Source organism: Mobula hypostoma, chromosome 6 (genome assembly GCF_963921235.1).
Source record: "Mobula hypostoma chromosome 6, sMobHyp1.1, whole genome shotgun sequence".
Classification (NCBI taxonomy): domain Eukaryota; kingdom Metazoa; phylum Chordata; class Chondrichthyes; order Myliobatiformes; family Myliobatidae; genus Mobula; species Mobula hypostoma.
The window spans coordinates 112,993,630-113,018,298 of record NC_086102.1 but is presented as its reverse complement, the minus strand read 5'-3'; the positions used below and the strand labels follow the sequence as shown (position 1 = coordinate 113,018,298).

The 24,669-nt window shown below is 45.1% G+C and overlaps 1 protein-coding gene across 1 annotated transcript in view; it reads left to right on the top strand.

The window, feature by feature from the left end:
* The first annotated feature begins 525 nt into the window (after positions 1-525).
* The window catches only part of LOC134348310 (unconventional myosin-X-like), a 92,918-nt gene continuing 68,774 nt past the window's right edge, over positions 526-24,669 (top strand). The window contains exon 1 of the mRNA XM_063051487.1: positions 526-883. Coding sequence (XP_062907557.1) covers positions 863-883 — 21 coding nt within the window. The 5' untranslated portion in view covers positions 526-862. The remainder of the gene's footprint in view (positions 884-24,669) is intronic.

The window sequence follows — 24,669 nt, the reverse complement described above, 5'->3', positions numbered from 1 at the left end:
CGCTCCAGCAGCCTATCCCAGCAGACCTACCCAGTTCGAACCGAACACTTCACGCAGAGTTTTCTTCACTGACCTCAGACAAACCATCCCAACCCCACAGCGCGATTCAGTACAGGCGACCGAGCTGGAGTGGATTAGAGTGAGGGGAAGGACAGTCAGGGACGGAATTATTATCCCAGTTCTGAAAGTAAGGACATTTAGGCCTGAGATAGCGAGTTTGCTGTTGTCCACGGACATCAGTGTGTGGGCAGAGGAGGTACAGTACCCTCTTTCTGTGGGTCCTCTTAATCACCAGAGGCTGGTTTAAATGCAGGAGTGAAGGCGCTCGAATCCCTGCCTCTCCCGGGGACTAGCAGGGTTGGGCGCTGTCTTGAGTATCTCCATTGTCGGACCCGCAAGTGACTGGCAGTGAACGAGTTAACGCTCGGAGCGAGGAGGGGCTGAAGGAACGGAGCGAGCCGGGCCCATACAAGGACAAACGGGCGGAGCGAGGGTGGTGACCTCCAGTCTCAGACTGGGCACACACTGGGCCGCTAGCAGATGTTACTCTAAAGCAGTGCTGGTCAGCGTCCGCCGGTCGCTGGGGGGAAAGAGCGAGGAAGAGGAAAGGACAAAAGCCGGGGACAGACCGTTATAGGGAGAGGGAGGAGAAAGAGAAGGGGAGGAGGGAGAGAGAGGAGCACGAGGGAAAGGACGGGGTGAAGGGAGAGGACTCCAGCATCCGCTGTCACCAGACCGGCTGCCATCCTGCCTTCCCGAAGCAGCGGGACTCTCGGATGCCCGGCGCCTGGGAATCTGCATCAGCATGACGAGTGATTCCCGACCGTGAGTCCGGACAAGGAGCCGGAGCCGTACACCGCCCATGGAGTGGTCCTGCAGAGAGGTGAGAGCCGCTCCCGCCGCCCCGTCCCGGCGGACAGTCTCGTCGGGGTCTGGCCGCTGACCACTCCCGGGCCCAGTCCGCAGCCCAAATCCTGTCATCTCACCAATCCCTTCCCGGGACGGCGCTGAGGGAGCGCCGCGCGTGTGGGGGCCGTCGCCAAGTGAGCACCGCTCTGGAGGTGGACAGTACTGAGGGAGCGCCGCGCCGGGGGTGGGCAGTACTGAGGGAGCGCCGTGCCGGGGATGGATAATACTGAGGAAGTGCTGCGCCCTGTGGAATTGGGGGATCAGCTCCCACCCCCCGCATTCAGGTGGTGGGCGATCCCTCTACAGGGATCCCGATATCCATGCCCAGGACGCCGGCTCCCTGACCGCGAGCATTACCCGTGATGTGAGGCCCCCTAACCCGGGTCTGCCGGGCAATAGATCTGCTGGTTTCGGGGTTCAAGCGCTGCTACAAGCCCTCCACAATTTTACAGCCTTGTGACTCGAAGGGAGTTCGGTCCAGTCTTGGTGTTATCTTATTGTTAAACCCGTAACCCCGTCTAGGGCAGAAGCAGCCAACAGTAGCTGGCCAGAGCCCTCTGTCCTGGGCCGAATATTGATCGGCCGTGTGTCATACTCATTTACCACACGACTTCATGGGTCTTAGTTGGGAGCTTAACATCAAAGGATATACTTTGTATCAAAAGGACAGGCAGGAAGGCATAGGCGGTGGTGTGGCTCTGTTGGTAAGAGATGGAATTACATCTTTAATAAGAGGTGACATAGGGTCAGAGAATGTTAAATATTTGTGGGTGAAGTTACGAAACTGCAAGGGTGAAGTAAAACATCATGGGAATCTTATATAGGCCTCCAAATAGTAGACAAGATGTGGGGTTGAGATTGCAAAGGGAGCTGGAAAAGACATGTAATAAGGGTAATGACACGATTGTAATGGGGAACCAATATGCAAAGGGATTGGGAAAATTGGGTTGGTGTTGGTTCACAGGAGAGGGAATTTGTCGAATGCCAGTGAGATGGCTTTTGTGAGCCTACTCGGGGAAAGGCTATCTTAGATTGGGTGTTGTGTAATTACCCAGACCTTATTAGGGAGCTTAGTGTAAAGGAACCCTTAGGAGGCAGTGATCATAGAAACATAGAAACATAGAAAATAGGTGCAGGAGTAGGCCATTCGGCCCTTCGAGCCTGCACCGCCATTTATTATGATCATGGCTGATCATCCAACTCAGAACCCAGCCTTCCCTCCATACCCCCTGACCCCTGTAGCCACAAGGGCCATATCTAACTTCCTTTTAAACATAGCTAATGAACTGGCCTCAACAGTTTGCTGTGGCAGAGAATTCCACAGATTCACCACTCTCTGTGTGAAGAAGTTTTTCCTAACCTCGGTCCTAAAAGGCTTCCCCTCTATCCTCAAACTGTGACCCCTCGTTCTAGACCTCCCCAACATCGGGAACAATCTTCCCGCATCTAGCCTGTCCAATCCCTTTAGGATCTTATATGTTTCAATCAGATCCCCCCTCAATCTTCTAAATTCCAACGAGTACAAGCCCAGTTCATCCAGTCTTTCTTCATATGAAAGACCTGCCATCCCAGGAATCAATCTGGTGAACCTTCTTTGTACTCCCTCTATGGCAAAGATGTCTTTCCTCAGATTAGGGGACCAAAACTGCACACAATACTCCAGGTGTGGTCTCACCAAGGCCTTGTACAACTGCAGTAGTACCTCCCTGCTCCTGTACTCGAATCCTCTCGCTATAAATGCCAGCATACCATTCGCCTTTTTCACCGCCTGCTGTACCTGCATGCCCACTTTCAATGACTGGTGTATAATGACACCCAGGTCTCGTTGCACCTCCCCTTTTCCTAATCGGCCACCATTCAGATAATAATCTGTTTTCCTATTTTTGCCACCAAAGTGGATAACTTCACATTTATCCACATTAAATTGCATCTGCCATGAGTTTGCCCACTCACCCAACCTATCCAAGTCACCCTGCATCCTCTTAGCATCCTCCTCACTGCTAACACTGCCACCCAGCTTTGTGTCATCCGCAAACTTGGAGATGCTGCATTTAATTCCCTCATCCAAGTCATTAATATATATTGTAAACAACTGGGGTCCCAGCACTGAGCCTTGCGGTACCCCACTAGTCACCGCCTGCCATTCTGAAAAGGTCCCGTTTATTCCCACTCTTTGCTTCCTGTCTGCTAACCAATTCTCCACCCACACCAATACCTTACCCCCAATACCGTGTGCTTTAAGTTTGCACACTAATCTCCTGTGTGGGACCTTGTCAAAAGCCTTTTGAAAATCCAAATATACCACATCCACTGGTTCTCCCCTATCCACTCTACTAGTTACATCCTCAAAAAATTCTATGAGATTCGTCAGACATGATTTTCCTTTCACAAATCCATGCTGACTTTGTCCGATCATTTCACCGCTTTCCAAATGTGCTGTTATCACATCCTTGATAACTGACTCCAGCAGTTTCCCCACCACCGACGTTAGGCTAACCGGTCTATAATTCCCCGGTTTCTCTCTCCCTCCTTTTTTAAAAAGTGGAGTTACATTAGCCACCCTCCAATCCTCAGGAACTAGTCCAGAATCTAATGAGTTTTGAAAAATTATCACTAATGCATCCACTATTTCTTGGGCCACTTCCTTAAGCACTCTGGGATGCAGACCATCTGGCCCTGGGGATTTATCTGCCTTCAATCCCTTCAATTTACCTAACACCACTTCCCTACTAAAATGTATTTCGCTCAGTTCCTCCATCTCACTGGACCCTCTGTCCCTTACTATTTCTGGAAGATTATTTATGTCCTCCTTAGTGAAGACAGAACCAAAGTAATTATTCAATTGGTCTGCCATGTCCTTGCTCCCCATAATCAATTCACCTGTTTCTGTTTGCAGGGGACCTACATTTGTCTTTATCAGTCTTTTCCTTTTTACATATCTATAAAAGCTTTTACATATCATATATCATATCATAATATGCTTGAATTCGTACTTCAGTTTGAAAGTGAGAAGCATAACTCACATGTATCAGTATTGCAGTGGAACAAAGGGATTACAGAGGCGTGAGAGAGGAGCTTGCCCGGGTGGATTGGAGGAGGATACTGGCAGGGATGACGGCAGAGAAGAGATGGCAGAAGTTCCTGGGCACAGGATAGATATGTCCCACAGAAGAAACAGCTCTCGAATGGCAGGGGTAGGCAACAGTGGCTGACAAAGGAAGTTAGGGATTGGATAAAAGCCAAAGAAAGGGCACATAAGGAGGCAAAAATGAGTGGGAAGTTGGATGATTGGGAACCTTTTAAAGTCCAACAAAAGGCAACGAAAAAAGCTATAAGAAGGGAAAAAGATGAAATATGAGGGTAGCCTATACAATGATATAAAGCAGGATGCCAGAAGTTTTTCAACTATATAAAGGGTAAAAGGGAGGTGAGAGTTGATATTGGACCACTGGAAATTGATGCTGGTGAGGTAGGAATGGGGGCCAAAGAAATGGCAGATGAACTTAATGAACTATGCATCTGTCCACTGTGGAAGACACCAGCAGTGTGCCAGAGGTCTGAGAGTGTCAGGGAGCAGGAGTAAGTGCTATTGCTAATGCAGAGGGAAAAAGTGCTAGGCAAACTCAAAGGTCTGAAGGTGGATAAGTCACCTGGGCTAGATGGACAACATCCCAGATTCCTGAGAGAGATTGTTGAAGAAAGAATGGATGCATTGGTCATGATCTTTCAAGAATCACTTGACTCTGGCATGGTCCCAGATGACTGGAAGATTGCAAATGTCGCTCCACTCTTAAAAAGGGAGGAAGGCAAAGGAAAGGAAATTACAGGCCAGCTAGCCTAACCACAGTGGTTGGGAAAGTGTTCGAGTCTATTATTAAGGATGAGGTTTTGAGGTACTTGGAGACAAATGATAAAATAAAGCAGTGTCAGCTTGGTTTCTGTAAAGGGAAATCTTGCCTGACAAATCTGTTTGAGTTCTTCAAGGAAGTAACAAGCAAGGTGGACAATGGAGAGACAGTGGAAGCCATTTACTTGGATTTTCAGAAGCATTTGATAAAGTGCTACACATGAAGCTACTTAACAAGATAAAATCCTAAGGCATTACAGAAAAAATACTGACATGGATAGAGGAATGGCTGACAGCCAGGAGGCAGCAAGTGGGAATAAAAGGGGCCTTCTCTGGTTGGCTGCCGGTGACTAGTGGTGTTCGTCAGGGGTCAGTATTGGGACCGCTACTTTTCACATTGTTTGCCAATGATTGGATAATGGAATTGATGGCTTTGTTGCAAAGTTTGCAGATGATACAAAGATAAGCGGAGGGGTAGGTAGTGCTGAGGAAGCAATGCGATTGCAGCAGGACTTAGACAAATTGGAAGAATGGGCAAAAAACTGGCAGATGGAATACAGTGTTGGAAAAGGTATGATAATGCATTTTGGTAAAAGGAACAATATTGTGGACTATTACCTAAATGGGGAGAAGTTTCAAGCATCAGAGGCACAGAGGGACTTAGGAGTCCTCGTACAAGACTCCCTGAAGGTTAATTTGCAGGTTTAGTCTGTGTTAAGGAAGACAAATGCAATATTGGCATTAATTTCAAGGGGAATAGAATATAAAAGCAAGGAGATAATGCTGAGCCTTTATAAGACACTAATGAGGCCGCACTTGGAGTATTGTCAACAGTTTTGGGCCCCATAGCACAGAAAGGATGTGTTGTCATTGGAGAGAGTCCAGCAGAGGTTTATGAGGATGATTCCGGTAATGAAAGGGATTAAAATGTGAGGAGCGTTTGGCAGCTTTGGGCCTATACTCACTGGAACTTAAAAGAATGTGTGGGATCTCATTGAAACCTACCGAATGTTGAAAGGACTAGATAATGTGGATGTGGAGAGGATGTTTCCAATGGTGGGGGTATCCAGAACTAGAGGGCACAATCTCAAAATTGAGGGACGACCCTTTCAAATGGATATAAGGAGGAATTTTTTTTTAGCCAGAGAGTGGTGAATCTGTGGAATGCTCTACCACAGACTGCGGTGGAGGCCAAGTCTGTGGGGGATACTTAAGGCGGAAGTTGATCATTTCCTGATCAGACAGGGCATTAAAGGATATGATTAGATGCCAGGTGTACAATGTTCCCTCTAATTTTTAGTAGTCAGTGTGTGTAAAAATATTATGTTGTGCAAACTTTTTTCCTGTGACAAAAGTATATGTGCACTGAATGTACACATAGCACAGTTTATGTAGATTTATAAAATATTTGACATAAAACTGCACAGAATAACAACAAAATAACATACATGTTTAAGTCACACACATCAAAGTTGCTGGTGAACGCAGCAGGCCAGGCAGCATCTATAGGAAGAGGCGCAGTCGACGTTTCAGGCCGAGACCCTTCGCCTGAAACGTCGACTGCGCCTCTTCCTATAGATGCTGCCTGGCCTGCTGCGTTCACCAGCAACTTTGATGTGTGTTGCTTGAATTTCCAGCATCTGCAGAATTCCTGTTGTTCACATGTTTAAGTCACTCAGTTATCTTTTATCTCTGTCTTTGGCATTTACCCATTCTTTGTAATCTCTATCTAGACTAATAGAACTTCCATCCAATTGATAGCTTTTGATTATCATTAACATATCCAAATGACATTCACCTAAACAGTGGTCCCCAACCTCTGGGCCGCGGACCGATACATTGCCGCGAAGAACCCAACATTTACGTGCTGGGAGGCATCTAATTAATTAGCTGGTTTATTTTGGCTCTTTTTCTTAAAGATGTGCTGGGTGCGTTCCGACTACCACTGCACCCCTGCATTCTTTGCGGCAATGTATCGGTCCACGGCCCGGAGGTTGGGCACCACTGACCTAAACGTTTTCTCAGCTTGTTTTTGAGTTGATTCATTAGGCTAAAACCTCGCTCACAGTCCGCACTAGACGCAAGAAAGGTTCCCCCATGTCCATCAACTGTGCAAGGTCGCAAAACTGTTCACTTTGAAGTACAAATGCCACCATTTGAGCAAAGTTTAAAATCGGTTTGGATTTAATTTTTTCTTGCACGGAAAATTTGAAATCATTAAGCGGTCAAACTATTACAGTATTTTCAGCTAGAAAATCATGATATTTCAGACATAAGGCATTAACTTGTTCATTGCCAAATGTGAAGTCACAATCTGTAATTGTGGAGAAATCAAAAGCTGACCATTCTTGTACCTCAACTTTGATCTCCTCTGGGCTTGATCGTCTTCGCTCTCGCTCATCTACACTCAACCGTAACATGCGTAGCACCCCTGTAATGGGTAATGACGGGTTCTGTTGCCTGAGCTTTTGTACACTGTCCAAATGCGATTTATTTGCCAAATGACACTTCGAAAAGTCAAGTTTCCAAATATCATCCCACTTCTTTCCACGAGCAAATTCTCCAGCAACTTTCGCATCTCGACAATACAAACAGATAACTCCAGTTTCCGAATCATACATAAATATTTCTCGTAGCTGAACGTTCATGACCTCATGAACTTTTGGTGTAACAGTGTCTCTTGTTTTGTTAATCCATTCAACTTTAAACAAATTTGCAGTTCTTTTGCGCTTCACGCCCTTCGCTTCTTTTGAATTCGACATAGTGAATCAATATTTTTTTTCAATAAAAACTTAGTAAGCTACCTACAGGATTTGAAACAGATCTTTGTAAACTTTACGATATGAACACTGTCCGCCAAAGATGGCTGCCGCCGTGATGCAGCTGTACAAACAGGAAAGGGGAGGTGACGTAAATTAGTGACGTGCATTGTGGTATTTGAAAAACTGACTAACTAGTTAAGAGAAACAGTTAGCTAAAAGATTATTTTCAATAAGTATAATTATTAATTAGTAGATTATTTTAGGTAACCAACCTTTTGTGCGCACATTAATTTCCTTTGTGCGCTGGTTGAAAACCGTGTGTGTGCACACGCACAGCTTAGAGGGAACCATGCAGGTGCATGGGGCTGAGTGGGATCCGGATCAGCCATGGTGGATTAGTGGAGCAGACTCGATGGGCTGAATGGCCTAAACCTGCTCCTATGTCTTATGGTCTAATTAGGAGAAAGGTTTTGTAATATACAAACATTTGCAGGCATTTTTAGCCTGCTTTAAGAAGGCCACCATCATCCCTGTACCCAAGAAAAACAAGATAACGTGCCTAAACAACTACTGCCCAGTGGCTCGGACATCCACCGTCATGAAATGCTTCAGGAGGCTGGTCATGACACACATCAGCTCCAGCTTCATAGACAACATCAACCCACTGCAATTTGCCTGCCACTGAAACAGGTTCTATGACAGGCACCATCTCTCTGGCCCCACACTGGAGCATTTGGACAGTAGGTACCTAGGTCAGACTATTGCTTATTAATTACAGTTCTGCTTTCAATACTGTTATTCCAAGCAAACACACCATCAAACTCCAGACCCTGGGAATTAAAACCTCCCTTTGCAACTGGATCATTGACATCCTGATCAACAGACCACAGTCAGTAAGGACTTGCAGCAACAACTCTGACACGATTATTCTGATCACTGGCCCTCCACAAGACTGCGTCCTCAGCTCCCTGTACCCTCAGGACTGTGTGCCCAGGCTGTGCTCTAGTTCAATCTACAGGTTTGCAGATGATACCGTCATAGTGGATCACCTGTCCTGGTTCAAACACGTTGATGTCACGGTCAAGAAACCTCACCAATGTCTCTACTCCTCAGGAGAAAGCAACACAGCTTGTCCCCGTCAACTCGCCGTAGAAAGCATTCTGTCTGGATAATAAATTATGATTTGGATAGATAAAGATAGAGGTGGGAAAGTTGTTTCCACTGGTAGGTGAGACTAGAACTAGGGGGCAGAGCCTCAAGACTCGGGGGGGGGGGGGTGGTGGTTAGATTTAGGACAGAGATGAGGAGGAACTGCCTTTCCCAAAGAGTGGTGAATCTGTGGAATTTTCTGCCCAATGAAGCAGCAGAGGCTACCTCAGTAAATATATTTAAGACAAGTTTGGATAGATTTTTGCATAGTAGGTGAATTAAGGGTTCTGGGGAAAAGGCAGGTAGGTGGAGATGAGTCCATGGTCAGATCAGGATCTTATTGAATGGTGGAGCAGACTCGACAGGCTAGGTGGCCGACTCCTCTTATTTCTTATGTTCTTGTACAATCAACTCAGTGTGGCAACTGTTCTACATGTCACTGCAAGAAACTGCAGAGAGATGTGGACATTGCTCAGCACATCGTAGGAACTGTCTATGCACTCTGTCAACATTTCTCACCGCCTCAATAAAGCAGCTAGCATAATCAAAGTCCCCACCCATCCTCGGCAATCTCTCTTTCCCCCTCTCCCATCCGGCAGAACATACAAAAGCCTGGAAGCACGTGCCATTTGTTCAAGGACAGCTTCAATCCCAATGTTATCAGATACTTGAATGGACCTCTTGGTCAAAAAAATTGGCCTCTCAATCTATCTCGTTCTGACCTCACAATTTGTTATTACCTGTGCTGCACTTTGTCTATAGCGTTTACAGTTATTCGCATTGGTATTGTTTTACCTTGCTCTACATCAACGCACTGTGCTATGAATTGATCTGCATGGATAATATGCCAGACAAGCTTTTATTATTGGTGTGTGACAATGATAAATCAAAGCCATAAGAAGTAGGAGCACAATTAGGCCATTCGGCCCATTGAGTCTGCTCCACCATTCCATCATGGCTGATTTATTATCCTTCTCAACTCCATTCTCCTGCCTTCTCTCCATAACATTTGATGCCCTCACTAATCAAGAACCTATCAGCCAATACCAGTAGATTAAGAGCAGAAGCCTCTTGTTGGAAATTAGACTATTTGTATGAAGCCTATGTACCACCTCCACCTGTGAGACCAGGTGAGTGACTCTGAAAAGGTCTGGCTGATAAATTATCTGGAAACTGGAGCTGAAGTTTGCTACTCAACTGGACGGGCCTGTCCAAGTTCTTTCCCGAGGGCCGAGCGTTGGTCAGCAACCAGCTCTAACATCTGCGGCCAGTTTGTCACTTTGATCCCCTGTTTTAACCACCAAAATCCAGATCATCTTGAAATAGGACGTGGGTGCCCAACTGGAGGAGAGGACCTACAGGATCTGGTTTTGGGAAATGAGCCAGGTGAAATATCTGACAGTAGGTGAGTATTTTGGGAAGATAGTTGTGAGAAAGGCAATATCAGATCTTGTGGGACACTACTAAACGGGGGGGGGGGGGTGCATAGTCCGATTATGGATCAGTTACAGATATGGGCAGAGAAGTGGCAGATGGAGTTTAATCTGGGTACGTGTGAGACCTTGCATTTTGGGAGGTCAAGTGTAAGGAGGAAGTGTACAGTTATTGTAGGCCCGTTAATTGCATCAAGGTACTGGGGGTTCTTGGAGTCTAGGTCCATAGTTCACCGAAAGTGGATTAGCAGGCAGATAAGGTGGTAAAGACCATAAGACATAGGAGCAGAATTTGGTCACTTGACCCATTGCGTCTACTCCACCATTTCATCATGTCTGATTCAATATCCCTCTCGATCCCATTTTTCTACCTTCTCCCCAGAACTGTTGATGCCCTGTCTAATGAAGAACCTACTAATCTCTGCTTTAAATATACCCAATGACTTGGCCTCTACAGGCATTTGTGGCAATGAATTTCACAGATTATCATCCTCTGGCCAAAGAACTTCCTCTTCATCTCTTTTCTAAATAGTTAATAAATATCCCTCGATTCTGAGCCAGTCCCCTGTCCAACTAAAGAAAGCATCCTCTTCAAATGTACTCTATCTAGGCCTTTCAATAATGAGATCCTTCCTCATTCTTCTTATCTCCAATGAGCGCAGGCCCAGAGCCATCAAACAACTATCATACATTAATCATTTATTTCCCAGAATCATTCTTGTCAATCTCTTCTGGACTCTCTCCAATGCCAGCACATCTTAGATAAAGGGCTCAAAATTACTCAGAATATGCAGTCTGGCCAAAGCCTTATACATAAAGCCTCAGCATCACATTCTTGCTTTTATATGCTAGTCCATTTGAAATGAATGCTAACATTCGCATTTGCCTTCCTCACCCCCGACTCAACCTGTAAGTTGACCTTCAGGGAATCCTGCACGAGGACTCCCAAGTCCCTTTGCACCTCTGATTTAAAAATTTTTCTCCCCATTTAGAAAATAGTCTACACCTTTATTCCTTCTACCAAAGTGCATGACCCTACACTTCCAAGATGGCGCTGGTGTACATCGGCAACTCTGAGTATGCCTCAGTGAAAGAATCTCAGGGTTATACATGGTGACACGTATGTACTCATAATATATTTTGGCTTTAACTTCCTTAAACTATATTCCATCTGCCACTTTTTTTTTTTACCTATTCTCCTAATCTGTCCAAGTTCTTCTGTAGATTCTCTGCTTCCTCAACACCACCTGCCCCTCCACCTATCTAAGCATTATCTGCAGACTTGACCACAAAGCCATCAATTCCATCAACCCAATCATTGACAGAGAATGTGAATAGAAATGGTCCCAATACTGACCCATGAGGAACACTACCAGTCTTCAGCAACCAGCCAGAACAGGCTCCCTTTATTCCCACTGTTTGTCTTCTGCCAGTCAGCCAATCTTCTAGCCATGCTATCTTGCTTATATTTTTAAAAACCCAGAGCTACAGAAATGTTAACAGAAGCTGCAAAGATATCATCCCTGGGAGAGGAAAGGATCTTCACCTGGAAGACCATGAGATATAGGAATGTCAACCCCACATCTTGTCTGCAATTTGGAGGCCTATATCTGATTCCCATGATGGTTTGTTTTACCTTTGTCGTTTCCTTAACTCCACCCACAGATATTCAACATTCCCCAACTCTATGTCACCTCTTTCTGAAGATGTAATGCCATCTCTCACCAACAGAGCCACACCACCGCCTATGCCTTCCTGCCTGTCCTTTCGATACAAAGTAAATCCTTTGATGTTAAGCTCCCAATTATGGCCTCCTTCCAGCCATGACTCAGTGATGCCCACAACAATCTCTAATCGTGCCACGAGTTTGCTCACCTTATTCCGAATGCTACGTGCATTTAACTTCAGTCCTGCGATCTTCACCCTTTTGAATTTTGTCTCTGTGGTATAATTTAACTCTGTCTGCATTTGTACCCAAACATTGGCTTGGTCCTTGTAGACACAGCAGAAGATCTCTGCAGGTCAATTGATCTGTGACCATGAGGGACCTGTGGTAGTTAGACTGAATGGATCTGCAGAGGGCCAAACCCTTCTGTCATTTCTCCAAAGCACAGGGATGACTCTGCATGTTGGAATATAACTGGTCAGATGGGGCCATCTTGAAGTGAAGTAGTGCTTCTGAGGACCCATGAAGTTTAACCAGACACTCCACAGCAGTTTTCAGAAGTTGTAAGGTGTGTCCTGAATCTGAATGGTGCAGAGTTGCAAGAAGGTATTCATGATCCAATTTCTTGTGGCTGGGAGTGAGAAGATTTCCAGTCAGACCAGAACTTGTAGAACAGGTCCCAGAACTGGTCGTGTTCCAGCAGCAGGTAGTTGCAGTGGATGTGAACCCCCCCCCCCCCCCACACACACACACACAAGGGATCCGAGCATGGCTCTGACAACATGGAGACTGCCAGGATACGGGAGATGTGCGCCTGCAGGTTACTCAGGCCCCTGGTCCAGACCTCCAGGTCAAGGTACCTTCACTGGTATTGGTGGAGCTCAGCAGAGAGAATTCTTTCTGAAATAAAAATGCTTGTGGCATGCTGAATAGTCTAGGCTAATAAGATTCAAGACTGCTTAATGTTATTTTCAATACACAAGTGTAAAAGAGAACAAATTAATTGTTCCTCTGGATCCGAAGCATAAGATAGCTTGTATACATAGATTAATTGTGTGTCCATACAGCAAAGCACTGTACATAAGGTGATTCTGACAGGAAATGAGAAAGTAATGCAACACACACAAAAGTTGCTGATGAACGCAGCAGGCCAGGCAGCATCTCAAGGAAGAGGTACAGTCGACGTTTTGGGCCGGGACCCTTTGTCAGGACTGAGAAAGTAATGGTTGTTTGTGGTGTGGATGGCTGGGTTAGTGGGTGGAGGTGTTGATCAGCCCTGCTGCTTGGAGAAAGTGTTTTTGAGTCTGGTGGTCCTGGTGTAGATGCTGTGTAGCCTCTTCCCTGATGAGAGTGGGACAGACAGGCCATGAGCATGGTGAGTAGGGTCCTTTATGATATTACTGACCCTTTTTGGCACTTTTCTTGATAGCCTTGACTACCTGTTGTCAAGCCTTCCTGTCTGCTACAGAGCGGTTTCTGTACCATGCAATGATGCAGCTTGTTAGAATGGTCTCTACTCACATCTGTAGAAGGATGTGAGTACACATGTTCAAAGTCCAGCTTTCTTCAGCCTCCTCATGAAGTACAGGCATTGGTGAGCTTTTCTGACTGTGTATAATGTGTTCTGGCGCCATGAGAGGTTGTGTCAGATGTGTATGCCCAGGACTTGGAAACTGCTCGTGGTTTCCACTGCTGTGCCGCTGATCTAAAGAGGAATGTGAGTGGTGGAAGTTCCCCTGAAGTTGACAGCCATCTCCTTTGTGTGGTTGACATTGAGAGAGAGGTTATTTGCCTGCCCCAGGCATCGTGCTCTTTCACCTCCTCTGTGTAGGTTGGCTTATCATTATTGGTGATGAGCCCCCACCACTGTTGTGTCATTGTGTCAATAAGGAGCTACCACACTGCCCTTGTGCCCACGGCTTTGTCTCTTGGGTGATAGGACGATGATACCTAATGTAAGCAATGGTTTTAAAGGTGGGTCTCATCACAGTAGCAAGAATTATATTGCAAAACTGGGAAAAAAAACCCAGATGTCCCACTGTGAAGGAATGGACTGAGGAAATGATTAAGATTTCATCATATGGAAACATGTTGGGAAGAATTAACAGGAGGGAAAAGTGCAAGACGCGTGGGATCAATTTTGTTTGTATGTTAATTTAAACTTAAATTAGAACTCCTTTCTGTCTCCAAGTTTTATTTGTTTTCCTGTCATAGAGTGGCTGTGTAAATACGCTGTACTGCTTTGTAAAATAAGAATAAACAATAATAAAAATTTGAATAACGAAATAAGGAGCTACCCCACTAGAGCAGAGCAGGCGTGACTTGTGTGGACTGGTCAACCTGGGAGCCAAGTTCTCTGGGACAGAGGACATTTCCCATACAGAGCATGTCTCACTTCCCTGAGGACTGAGTGTCGAGAGACGTCCTGCCAACAATGGTATTGAATCTGTCTCTGGTTTATCTTCAGCTTAAATCACCAACCACCTGTAGTGGAAGGGAGCAGTGAGTCTTGCTACCCTGTTTTATTCATTTTTGTGACCTGGACATCATGGGGGTGGGGGTTGAGATTCTAAGGACTAGATAGTGGATGTGGAGGGGATGTTTCCTATAGTGGGGGTCTAGGACCTGAGGGCACAGCTTCAGAATAGAAGGACATCCCTTTAGAACGGGGATAAGGAATAAATTATTTAGCCAGAAGATGGTGACAGCTGAGTATGTCAAGTCATTGAGTATATTTAAAGTGGAGATTGATAGGTTCTTGATTAGTCAGGGCATCAAAGGTTATGGGGAGAAGGCAGGAGAATGGGCTTGAGAGGAATAATAAATCAGCCATTATGGAATGACACAGCAGATGCAATGGGCCCAATGGTCTAACTCTAATAAAAACACTGGGTCATTACCCTTGCCAATTGCTCTTCAGAAGATGGTTATGAACTACCTCCTTTAAACACCACTGGCCTTCTAGAGAGGGGCTCCCACACTGCTGTTGGGGAAGGACCCCAGGATTTAGACCCAGTGAACATGAAACAATATTGGCTGATGTCTGTTTGGATTTTGTATAACTTGGAGGGCTCTTGTATATCTATCCTCCTTTGCTCCAGAGCGAGGAGCCCCATCTCACTCAACCTGTTCTCATGAGACGTGATTCTCTGCTCTTTCCATAGCTGGGTGGGTCTGTTGCTTTACCTGGGAGCCTTGTCCTTTGTCCATTATGGAATGTCAATTCTACCTCCCTCATTCCTGGCAGAACACTGCCTCGGTTTTAATACATTTCTGTCTGGTGGCAACTTCCTGAACTGCTGATCACAAATCTCTTACCATGGCACTGTCAGTGACAGAGGCAGGGCAGTTGGAAAGGTACATGGAGAGGAAGGATTTAGATGAATACGTGCCAAACACACTAGATTAACAAGGATCAGTTGGGCCAAAGGGCCTGTTTCCATAACGGATAAACCTATGGCTCCAATACTTCGAATGTGGTCTCAGCGAGATCCTGTGCAATTGCAGTAAAATCTCATGCTCCTCACATCGATCATCTCAGTACAAAGCCAGCTCTTGCCCTCCCATTTGCTTGTGGCATTTACACCTTGGCCATCAGTGGCTCGTGCATGTCAGCCCCGACTGATCCTGAAGGGCCTCGATAGAGTGGATGTGGAGAGGATGTTTCCAATAGTAAGGGAGTCTAGGGACAGCAGACACGGCCTCAGAATTGAAGAACATCCTTTTAGAACGGAAATGAGGAATTTCTTTAGCCATAGTGTGGTGAATCTGTGGAATTCATTGCCACAGATGACTATGGAGCCAAGTCATTGAGTATATTTAAAGTGGGGGTTTATAGGTTCTTGATCAGTCAGGTCATCAAAGGATAGGGGGAGAAGGATAATAAATCAGCCAAGATGGAATGGTAGAGCAGACTCGATGGGTCGAGTGGCCTAATTCTGCTCCCACGTTTTATGGCCTTATTAGCCATGTAGCTTCATGGTGACGCGACACATAACTCTGCGTGGTTCACTCCCGGGATTTTTACTGCCTGTCTCAGGAACTTCCGATTTCCTTTGTTGTAGTCCGGAGATCAGTAAAGCACATGACACAATCCTTAAAGGACTGGACTTTTTGTAAGCAGCGTTACAAATGCCGCTCTGCCTCGCCTGTGCTCCCTGGAGGCGTTTGCTCCTCTGCCGTGTGGTTCTTTCAGCGTTGGGATAGTTCACAGTCAGATGATGTTCGGTGAATTTTGCTGTTGATACAAATTTGTCGTTATTCTATCCTGCGCCCCTGGTTCAGGAATAGCAGCGAGCTGTGGTTTTGTACGGCCATTTCCTGCCTCCTGCCTCCTGCCTCCCCGGAGTCTCGGGTGGGTTTGAGACCGTCCATTAACAGCCGTGGAGAGGTGGGAGTCGCTCCCCGTTAATTATTGATGAGCCCTCAGCCTCGTTCATCATTCGCAGATAACTAGTGAGTGACTGTCAGGTTAGAGCCCGGGCAGAGTTGACTCTGGGTGCTGGGGGGGGGGGGCTCCAGCCTCCTGCCCCGACTCACTGACTCATCCGGTAGGAATGGGCTGATCGGGCCGGGGTGTGGCTGAATTCCAGAGGCTGCTGGCAGGTCGCTCAGGACAACTGGGGGGGGGGGGGAGGGAGAGGTGGCTCTGTGTGGAACATAGAACACTACACGGAGCAGACCCTTTGGCCCATGCTGTTGTGCCAGCCCTTTAACCTACTCTTAAAATCAATCCCAAATATCCCTCCATTTTTCTATCATCCACGCGTCTATTAATGTCTCTAATGAATCAGCCTAAATGTGTCTGTATGTGGTGTGTGTGCATATGTGAATGTGCACCAGGGACAGAGGGTAAAGAAAGACAAAGGGTTAGAGGAGAAAGTGGGCGTGGGTGGGGCTAGAGGGAGAGAGTGGAGAACAAAAGTTTTATAAAGGAGAGGGAGGGGGCTAGTTTGAAGGAGCGTCAGTGAGAGGGGGGAAAGATTAGGGTGGTGGAAATGGAGGACAGGCGTGCCTGAGGGGGGACAACAGGACAAAAAAAGAGGGAATTAAAGAAAGGGGGAACCAGTGAGAGGGGCGAGATGGAGAGCAGTGTAAGCCTAGGATTGCGGGTTAAAGCCCTCCGCAGAAATAATACCTAAAGTAGATCCTACAAGGGTCATGGGGCACGTGTGAAAGGTCATGGGGTAGAGATCAGAGGACCTGGATGCGGCGTGATGCTGTCAGGGGTCACAGAGTGTGGCAGAGGGACGATGGTGCCAGAGGTCAGTGGTTTGATTTAAGGGTCGATGGTGTCAGGACTGACATTGTCAATAGTCACAGGGATTCAGATTTCCATTTTATTTTTCACTTGAACATCTGGAGTGAGCTGTCGGAGGAAGTGGGCATGGTGGGTACAATTGGGACATTTAAGGATCATTTGGATAGGTGCATGGAGGGGAGGGGATTGGAGGGTTGTGGGCCAAGTGCCCATAACTAGAATTAGCAGGGAGGAAGCAGGGCTGGCACAGACCAGTTGGGCCAAAGGGCCTGATTCTGTGCCTTATTACTCTGTCTCTCTACAAACTTAAGGTGAGAGTGGAGAGAATTAAGAGGGGCCTGGGGATCAATTTCTTCATGTGATGGGTGGTCCTAACTGCCCGAGTAAGTGGTAGTCAGGTACATAGTCATAGTCATACTTTATTGATCCTGGGGGAAATTGGTTTTCGTTACAGTTGCACCATAAATAATTGAATAGTAATAAAACCATAAATAATTAAATAGTAATATGTAAATTATGCCTAGAAATAAGTCCAGGACCAGCCTATTGGTTCAGGGTGTCTGACCCTCCAAGGGAGGAGTTGTAAAGTTTGATGGCCACAGGCAGGAATGGCTTCTTATGACTATCTGTGTTGCATCTCTATGGTGGAATGAGTCTCTGGCTGAATGTCAGAGACAACAATGTTCTAAGAACATTTGGACAGGCAAATGGATAGGAAAGACAGAGGGGTTTGGGCCAAACTAGTTTAAATATATCAAGGTTCAAGACTGTTTAATGTTATTTCTAAGTAAAGGAGAAAGAAATAATTGTTGCTTCCGATCTGATGCAGCACATAAAAATCACAATAAGTTAAAGAACAAAATAATTAAAACACGGTAAATAAAGGATCCAGTGCTTTCTAGGCTTGTGTGACGAATAAGCTCTTCTTGGGCTTCCAGCCGGGGACAGGTATCGATTATAACCGATGTTTCCATGACAAACTGGTAATCCCTGATGAAAATGGCACAGTTTGTCATGAAAACGTCAGTTAAAATTGATACTTGTCCCCGGCTGGAAGCGTGAGAAAAATTTCTTTGACAATAAATATAAATACATAAGATTGCTTATATACATTGATTGTAGGTCCATAAAGTGATATTAGGCACGGAAGTGTTTGTATGTAAGGTACACTGACAGGAAATGAGAAAGTAGTGGTGGTGATGGACACCATGGTCAGCACGGATGAGTTGGGCTGAATGGCCTGTTTGTGTAGTTTGTATTGCTAGGTTGTTTGTTTGGGTGCGGTGACTTGTTTCTTTGCCAGGCATCCAGTGTCTATGTACAACAGGCTGCACATAACATGATTCATGATGTCAGGTCTCTGAGAGCTGATGAAGTACGGGAGTAACAGAGGGAAATGACCACACTTAATGACCAACGTTCTGTTCACTGACTCAGTACTCGGTCTCTGGCTCGCGAACCAGGCACCAGATCCCTATCTACGCTCACATTTACTGATTTTTCCTTGTTTAGAAATACAGCATCCCGCCATTCCCCCCCCCCCACCCATTAAACCACGGTCAGTCATCTTGCATCTCCATTTACTGAACTATCCGCCTCATTACAGGGTCTGTACTCTCTCTGCAGCTCTGATCTGCCCTGTCACGGGGTCCGTGCTCTCCACGGCGCTTGGTTTATTTAATTAGCAAAGTAATTAAATGGCTAAGTGTTTCACTGCATCTTTGTACAAGGGACAATAATAAACAGACACCAAACAGATTGTCAGCAGCTGAGACCTGCCCTGATCTCTGTGGCATTCCTCCCGTCACAGCCTTCCAGCCCGAACATGACACACACAACTTATTTTGCTTGCATTGCAGGCTGCCCCAGCACATCATAAGACCGTGAGATACGGGATCAGAATTAGACCATTTGGCCCATCGTGTCTGTTCCACCATTCCATTATGGTCGATTTATTATCCCTCTCAACCCCATTCACCCGCCTTCTATCTGTAACCTTTGACACCTTTACGAATCAGGAACCTATCAACCTCTGCTTTAAAATATACCCAATGACTTGGTCTCCACAGCCATCTGTGGCAATGAATTCTACAGATTATCATCCTCTGGCTAAAGAAATTCCTCCACATCTCTGTTCTGAATGGACACCCCTCTGTTTTGAGGCTGTGGACGCTGGTCCTAGACTCCTTCGCTGCAGGAAACATCCTCTCCACATTCATGCTCTCTTGGCCTTTCAATTTTCTATAGGTTTCAATGAGATTCCCCCCTCCCCTTCTCAGGTCCAGAGCCATCAAATACTCCTCATATGCTAATCCTTTCATTACTGGGATCCTTCTTGTGGACCTCCTTTGTTCCCTCTCCAATGCATCCTTTCATAGATAAGGGGCCAAAAATTGTTCACAGTACTCCCAAGTGCGGTCTGACCAGTGCCTTATAAAGTCTTAGCATTGCATCCTTGCTCCTGTATTCGAGTCTTCTCAAAATGAATGCCAGCTTTGCATTTGACCTCCCTACACTGACTCAACCTGCAATTTAACTTGTAGGGAATCCTGCACAAGTCCTTTTGCACCACCGATTTCTGTATTTTCCTCCATTTAGAAAATAGTCTACACCTCTATTCCTTCTGCTGAAGTGTGTGATCATACCTGATACTCTATTCCATCTGCCACTTTTGTCCATCTCCGAATCTAAGCCCTGCTGCAGACTTCCTGCTCCTGCAACACGACCTGCTCCTTCACCTATCTTCGTATTGTCTGCAAACTTGTCCACAAAGCCATCATTGATATCTTCCAAATCATTGACATATAATATGAAAAGAAACAGTCCAAACACTGACCCTGCTAGTCACTGGCAGCCAATCAAAATAGGCCCCTTTATTCTCACTTTTTGCCTCCTGCCAGTCAGTCAATCTTCCATGCATGCGAGTATCATTACTGTAATACTGTGGACACTTATCTTGTTAAACAGCCTCACGTGTGGCTCCTTGTCAAAGGCCTTCTGAAAATCCAAGTAAACAATATCCATTGGCTCTTACTTGTCTATCTTGTTTGTCATTTCCTCAAAGAATTCCAACAGACTTGACAGGCAAGATTTCCCCTTAAGGAAACCATGCTGACTTTGTTCCATTTTATCATGTGTCTCCAAGTACTACAAAACCTCATCCTTAATAATAGACTCCAATATCTTCCCTACCACTGAAGTCAGGCTAACTGGCCTATAATTTCCCGTCTTTTGCCTCCCTCCCTTCTTAAAGAGTGAGGTGACATTTGCCATTTTCCAGTCCTCTGGGAATGTTTCGATGTATGTGTGATTAAAAAAAATCCAAATCTGAAGTTAGAAATCTTCTGTTTTTCAACCGTTCACCAATGACGCCAACAGGGTATCCTCAAATAAATAATGTGTGCCTTTATTTTATTTGACAAGTTTTATGTAACTCCTTATGAAACTCTTTTGAAATTCTTTGTACGTCATTTATTGGACCCTCTTCATGTGTTGCTGCCTCAAAGCCATCGTTGAGTTTATTAACTACACTTTGTAAACACTCACTAATTCCATGTATTCAGAATGTATCCCTAAGTGCCCTGTACTCTAGAACAATACAGCACAATTAACAGGCCCTTCAGTCCACAATGTGTTATCCGTTCTTGAGGGTGGACCCAGCAATTTGACAACTGATGTTGATCCAACATTTTCATATAGATACTGGTACCTGAAATCAGAACAAAATGCTAGAAATGTTTGCAGCTGATTTTTGGAGGAAATTTGAAATATTCCCTTAAGTCTGGTCATTGTTTATCTGCTGACGACCATCACTCTGACCACTCATTCTCACACTTTCAAGTTGCCTTTGCTCCACTCTCGTTTCTGGTTCTGAACCTGAATGCAAAGTTCTTTCATGAGGTGGTCACTCCCGGTTTCCCCCTACCCCTGAGGATTCCTGAATACTTTGCCCCATTTCAAGGTAGGGTCAAAGATAACTTGTTTCCTCGGTCCTTCCGTCACATTTTATCCCAGGAAACTTCTGTCAATGTTTGCTCCATCCCACATCTGCCAACTTGCTTTGTCCTGTCCGTATGAAAATTAAAGCTACCCATGAATTTGCTTCAACCTTTGATTATATTTTGGTTAATTCTGTCTGTAGTTGATGCTACTGTTGTGTGGGGGCTGTAAAACCCTCCACCCAGAGCTTGTCCCCTGTTACACCTCAGCCCCACCCATGACGGTTCTATTTTCTGTGCTCCAGGGCTGGGTTCATCCCTTAGCACCATCTCCTGTTACCCTTTAATCAGGCAAATACCTTCCCTTCTCATTTAGTCTGTCCAATCCAAACATCAAGGACTCCGGAGCTCTTAGTTCTCAGTCATGGTCACATGTCACCATATGCCAATAATTATACCCACAATCCGTTTCTCCCTGGGTCTGTGCTCCTCCATTTTGTTGTCACCTTTGTTCACTCAGGCCCAACCAATTTCATTTCAGCGTTTTTTCATGTTTCTTGAGTTGACTTCATTGCTGAGGGATTATGATGATTAAATGCTCGATCCTCTGTTGACCCATAATGTATATTAATGATTTCAAGTTGATATTGGTTTTTTATTGATACACATACCACGGTACAGTGAAAAACCTGTCTTGCATACTGTTCATACAGATCAAATCATTACTCAGTGCGTTGAAGTAGAACAAGGTAAGACAATAACAGAATGCAGAATAAAGTGTTACAGCTACAGAGAAAGGGCAGTGCAGGTAGTCAATGAAGTGCAATGTTATAATGAGGTAGATTGAGATAGGGTTCTGATCGGACTCGGGAAATATTCCCTGCCCCCAGCGTACCCTTGGGTTGTGTTGGTTCTTTACGCAAACAACACACGTCGCTGTATTGTTTCCATGTATATGTGATGAATAAATGAATCTGAATGTAAATCTGGTAACAGGGGGAGGAAGCTATCTTTGAGCCTGTCCTACATGCTTTCAGGCTTTTGTATTTTCTGCCTCTAATGGGAGAGGTGAAAAGAGAGAATGTTCAGGGTGGGAGGGTTTTCAATTCTGTTGGCTGCTTTATTTGAGGCAGTGAGATGTTCAGAGAGAGCCCACTGAGGGGAGCCTAGCTTAGACCATAATACAGAAGCAGAATTAGGCCATTCAGCCCATCGAATCTGCTCTGCCTTTTCATCATGGCTGATTCCGGATCCCAGTCAGCCCCATACACCTGTCCTCTCACCGTATCCCTTGATGCCCCGACCAATCGGGGATCTATCAACTTCTGCTTTAATTATACCCATGGACATGGCCTCCATTGCAGACAGTGGCTGAGCATTCCACAGATTCACCACTCTTTGGCTACAAAAATTCCTCCTTACCTCTGTTCTAAAAGGTTACCCCTCAATTTTGAGGCTGTTCTCTCTAGTTCTGGATACCCCACCATAGGAAACATGCTCTCCACATCCACCCTATCTGGTCCTATCAACATACGATAAGATTCAGTGAGATCCCCACGCAGTCTTCTAAATTCCAGTGAGTTCAGGCCCAAAGCTGCCAGACGCTTCTCATATGTTAACCCCTTCGTTCCCGGTATTATCCTCGTGAACCTCCTCTGGACTCTCTCCAATGACAACACATCCTTTCTGAGATGAGGGGCCCAAAACTGTCGACAATACTCCAAGTGCAGCCTGACTAGTGTTTTATAAAGCTTCAGCATTATCTCCTTGCTTTTATATTCTATTTCCCTTGAAATAAATGCCAACATTGCATTTGCTTCCTTTGCCACAGCCTCAACCCTTGAATTAACCTTCTGGGAGTCTTGTATGAGGAGTCCTACGTCCCTTTGCACCTCTGTTGTTTGAATTTTCTTCCCATTTAGAAAATAGTCTGCACTATTGTTCCTTTTACCAAAATGCATTATCATACATTTCCCAACACTATTCCATCTGCCAATATTTTGCCCATTCTTCCAATTTGCCTGTCCTGCTGCAATCGCATTGCTTCCTCAGCACCACCTACCCCTCCACCTATCTTTGTATCATCCACAAACTTTGCCACAAAGCCATCAATTCCACTATCTAAATCATTGACAAACACTCTGAAAAGTAGTGGTCCCAATACTGACCCCTGAGGAACACCACTAGTCACTGGCAGCTGACCAGAAAAGGCCCCCTTTATTCCCATTCGCAATGGCCTGTCAGCCATTCCTCTATCTAGTCAGTATCTTACCTGTAAGGCCATAGGATTCTATCTTGTTAAGCAGCCTTCCATGTGGCACCTTATCAAATGCCTCATGAAAATCCAAGTAAATGACATCTGCTGCCTCTCCTTTATCCACCCTGCTTGTTATTTCCTAGAAGATTTGTTCGACAAGATTTCCCTTTACAGAAACCATGCTGACTTTGACTTGTTTTCCATGATGAGCTGGGCTGTGTCCAGAACTCTGCAGATTCTTGTGGTAGTGTAAAGAGCAGTTGCCATGCCAAACCATTATGAAAGAGAATATAGACTGGTGACGTGGATTCTGAAGAAGAGTGCCCAAGGATCTAAATCTACTGGGAAACCAGACCAAAGAAAGGCAGATAGAAATTAAATCTGAGAAAGACAAAGTGGTGGAATTTGAGAAGTTAAACCAGACAAGGATATTCACAGTGAATGGCAGGGTCCTCGGGAGTGTTGACGAACAGAGACCCAGCAGAATAGGTACACAGTTCCCTGAATTTGACCACAAATATACAGGATGGTGAAGGCTTACATCAGCCGAGTTTTGGGACGTCCTATTACAGTTACGCATTTGCAGTATTGTGTGTAGTTCTGGTCACACGCTATGTGAAAGATTGTGATTAAGCTAAAAGGGGGTTCAGGGAAAATTCATAGAGATGTTACTGGGACTGGATGGCTTGAGCTATCAGAGATTAGGTAGGCTGTGTCGAATTTCACTGGAGTGAAGGAGGCTGAGAGTTGACATAATGGAGTTGCAGTGGTGCTAGAAAGTTAGTGAACCCAGTGGAATTTTCTCTATTTCTGCATAAATATGACCTAAAATGTGATCAGATCTTCATATAAGTCCTAAAACTAGATGAAGAGAACCCAATTAAATAAATAACACAAAAAAATTATATTTGTTCATTTATTTATTGAGGAAAAATGATCCAATATTACGTGTATTTGTTGGAAAAAGTATGTGAACCTCTGGGGTAATGCCTTCTACAAAAGCTATTTGGAGTCAGTGTTCCAATCAATGGACGGTTACCGGAAATGTTTGGTTGCCATTATTGCTGTACAAGGGGGTCACACCAGTTACTGAAAGCAAAGGTTCACACACATTCGATCATTTTTCTCAATAAATAACTGAACAAGTATAATTTTTTTGTGTTATTTATTTGGGTTCTCTATCTAGTTTTAGGACTTGCATGAAGATCTGATCACATTTTAGGTAATACTTATGCAGAAATAGAGAAGATTCTACAAGGTACAAACTTTCTAGCACCACTGTATGTAAAATGATGAGAGGCTGTAGGTTTGTGGTGAGAGGGAGATTTAAGGGAACCTGAGGGGTACATTTATCAGAGTAGTTGATACCTGAGATGAACGACTAGAGGAGGTTCAAAAGTTCAAAGCACAGTAAATTTATTATCAAAGTATGTAGATGTCACCGTATA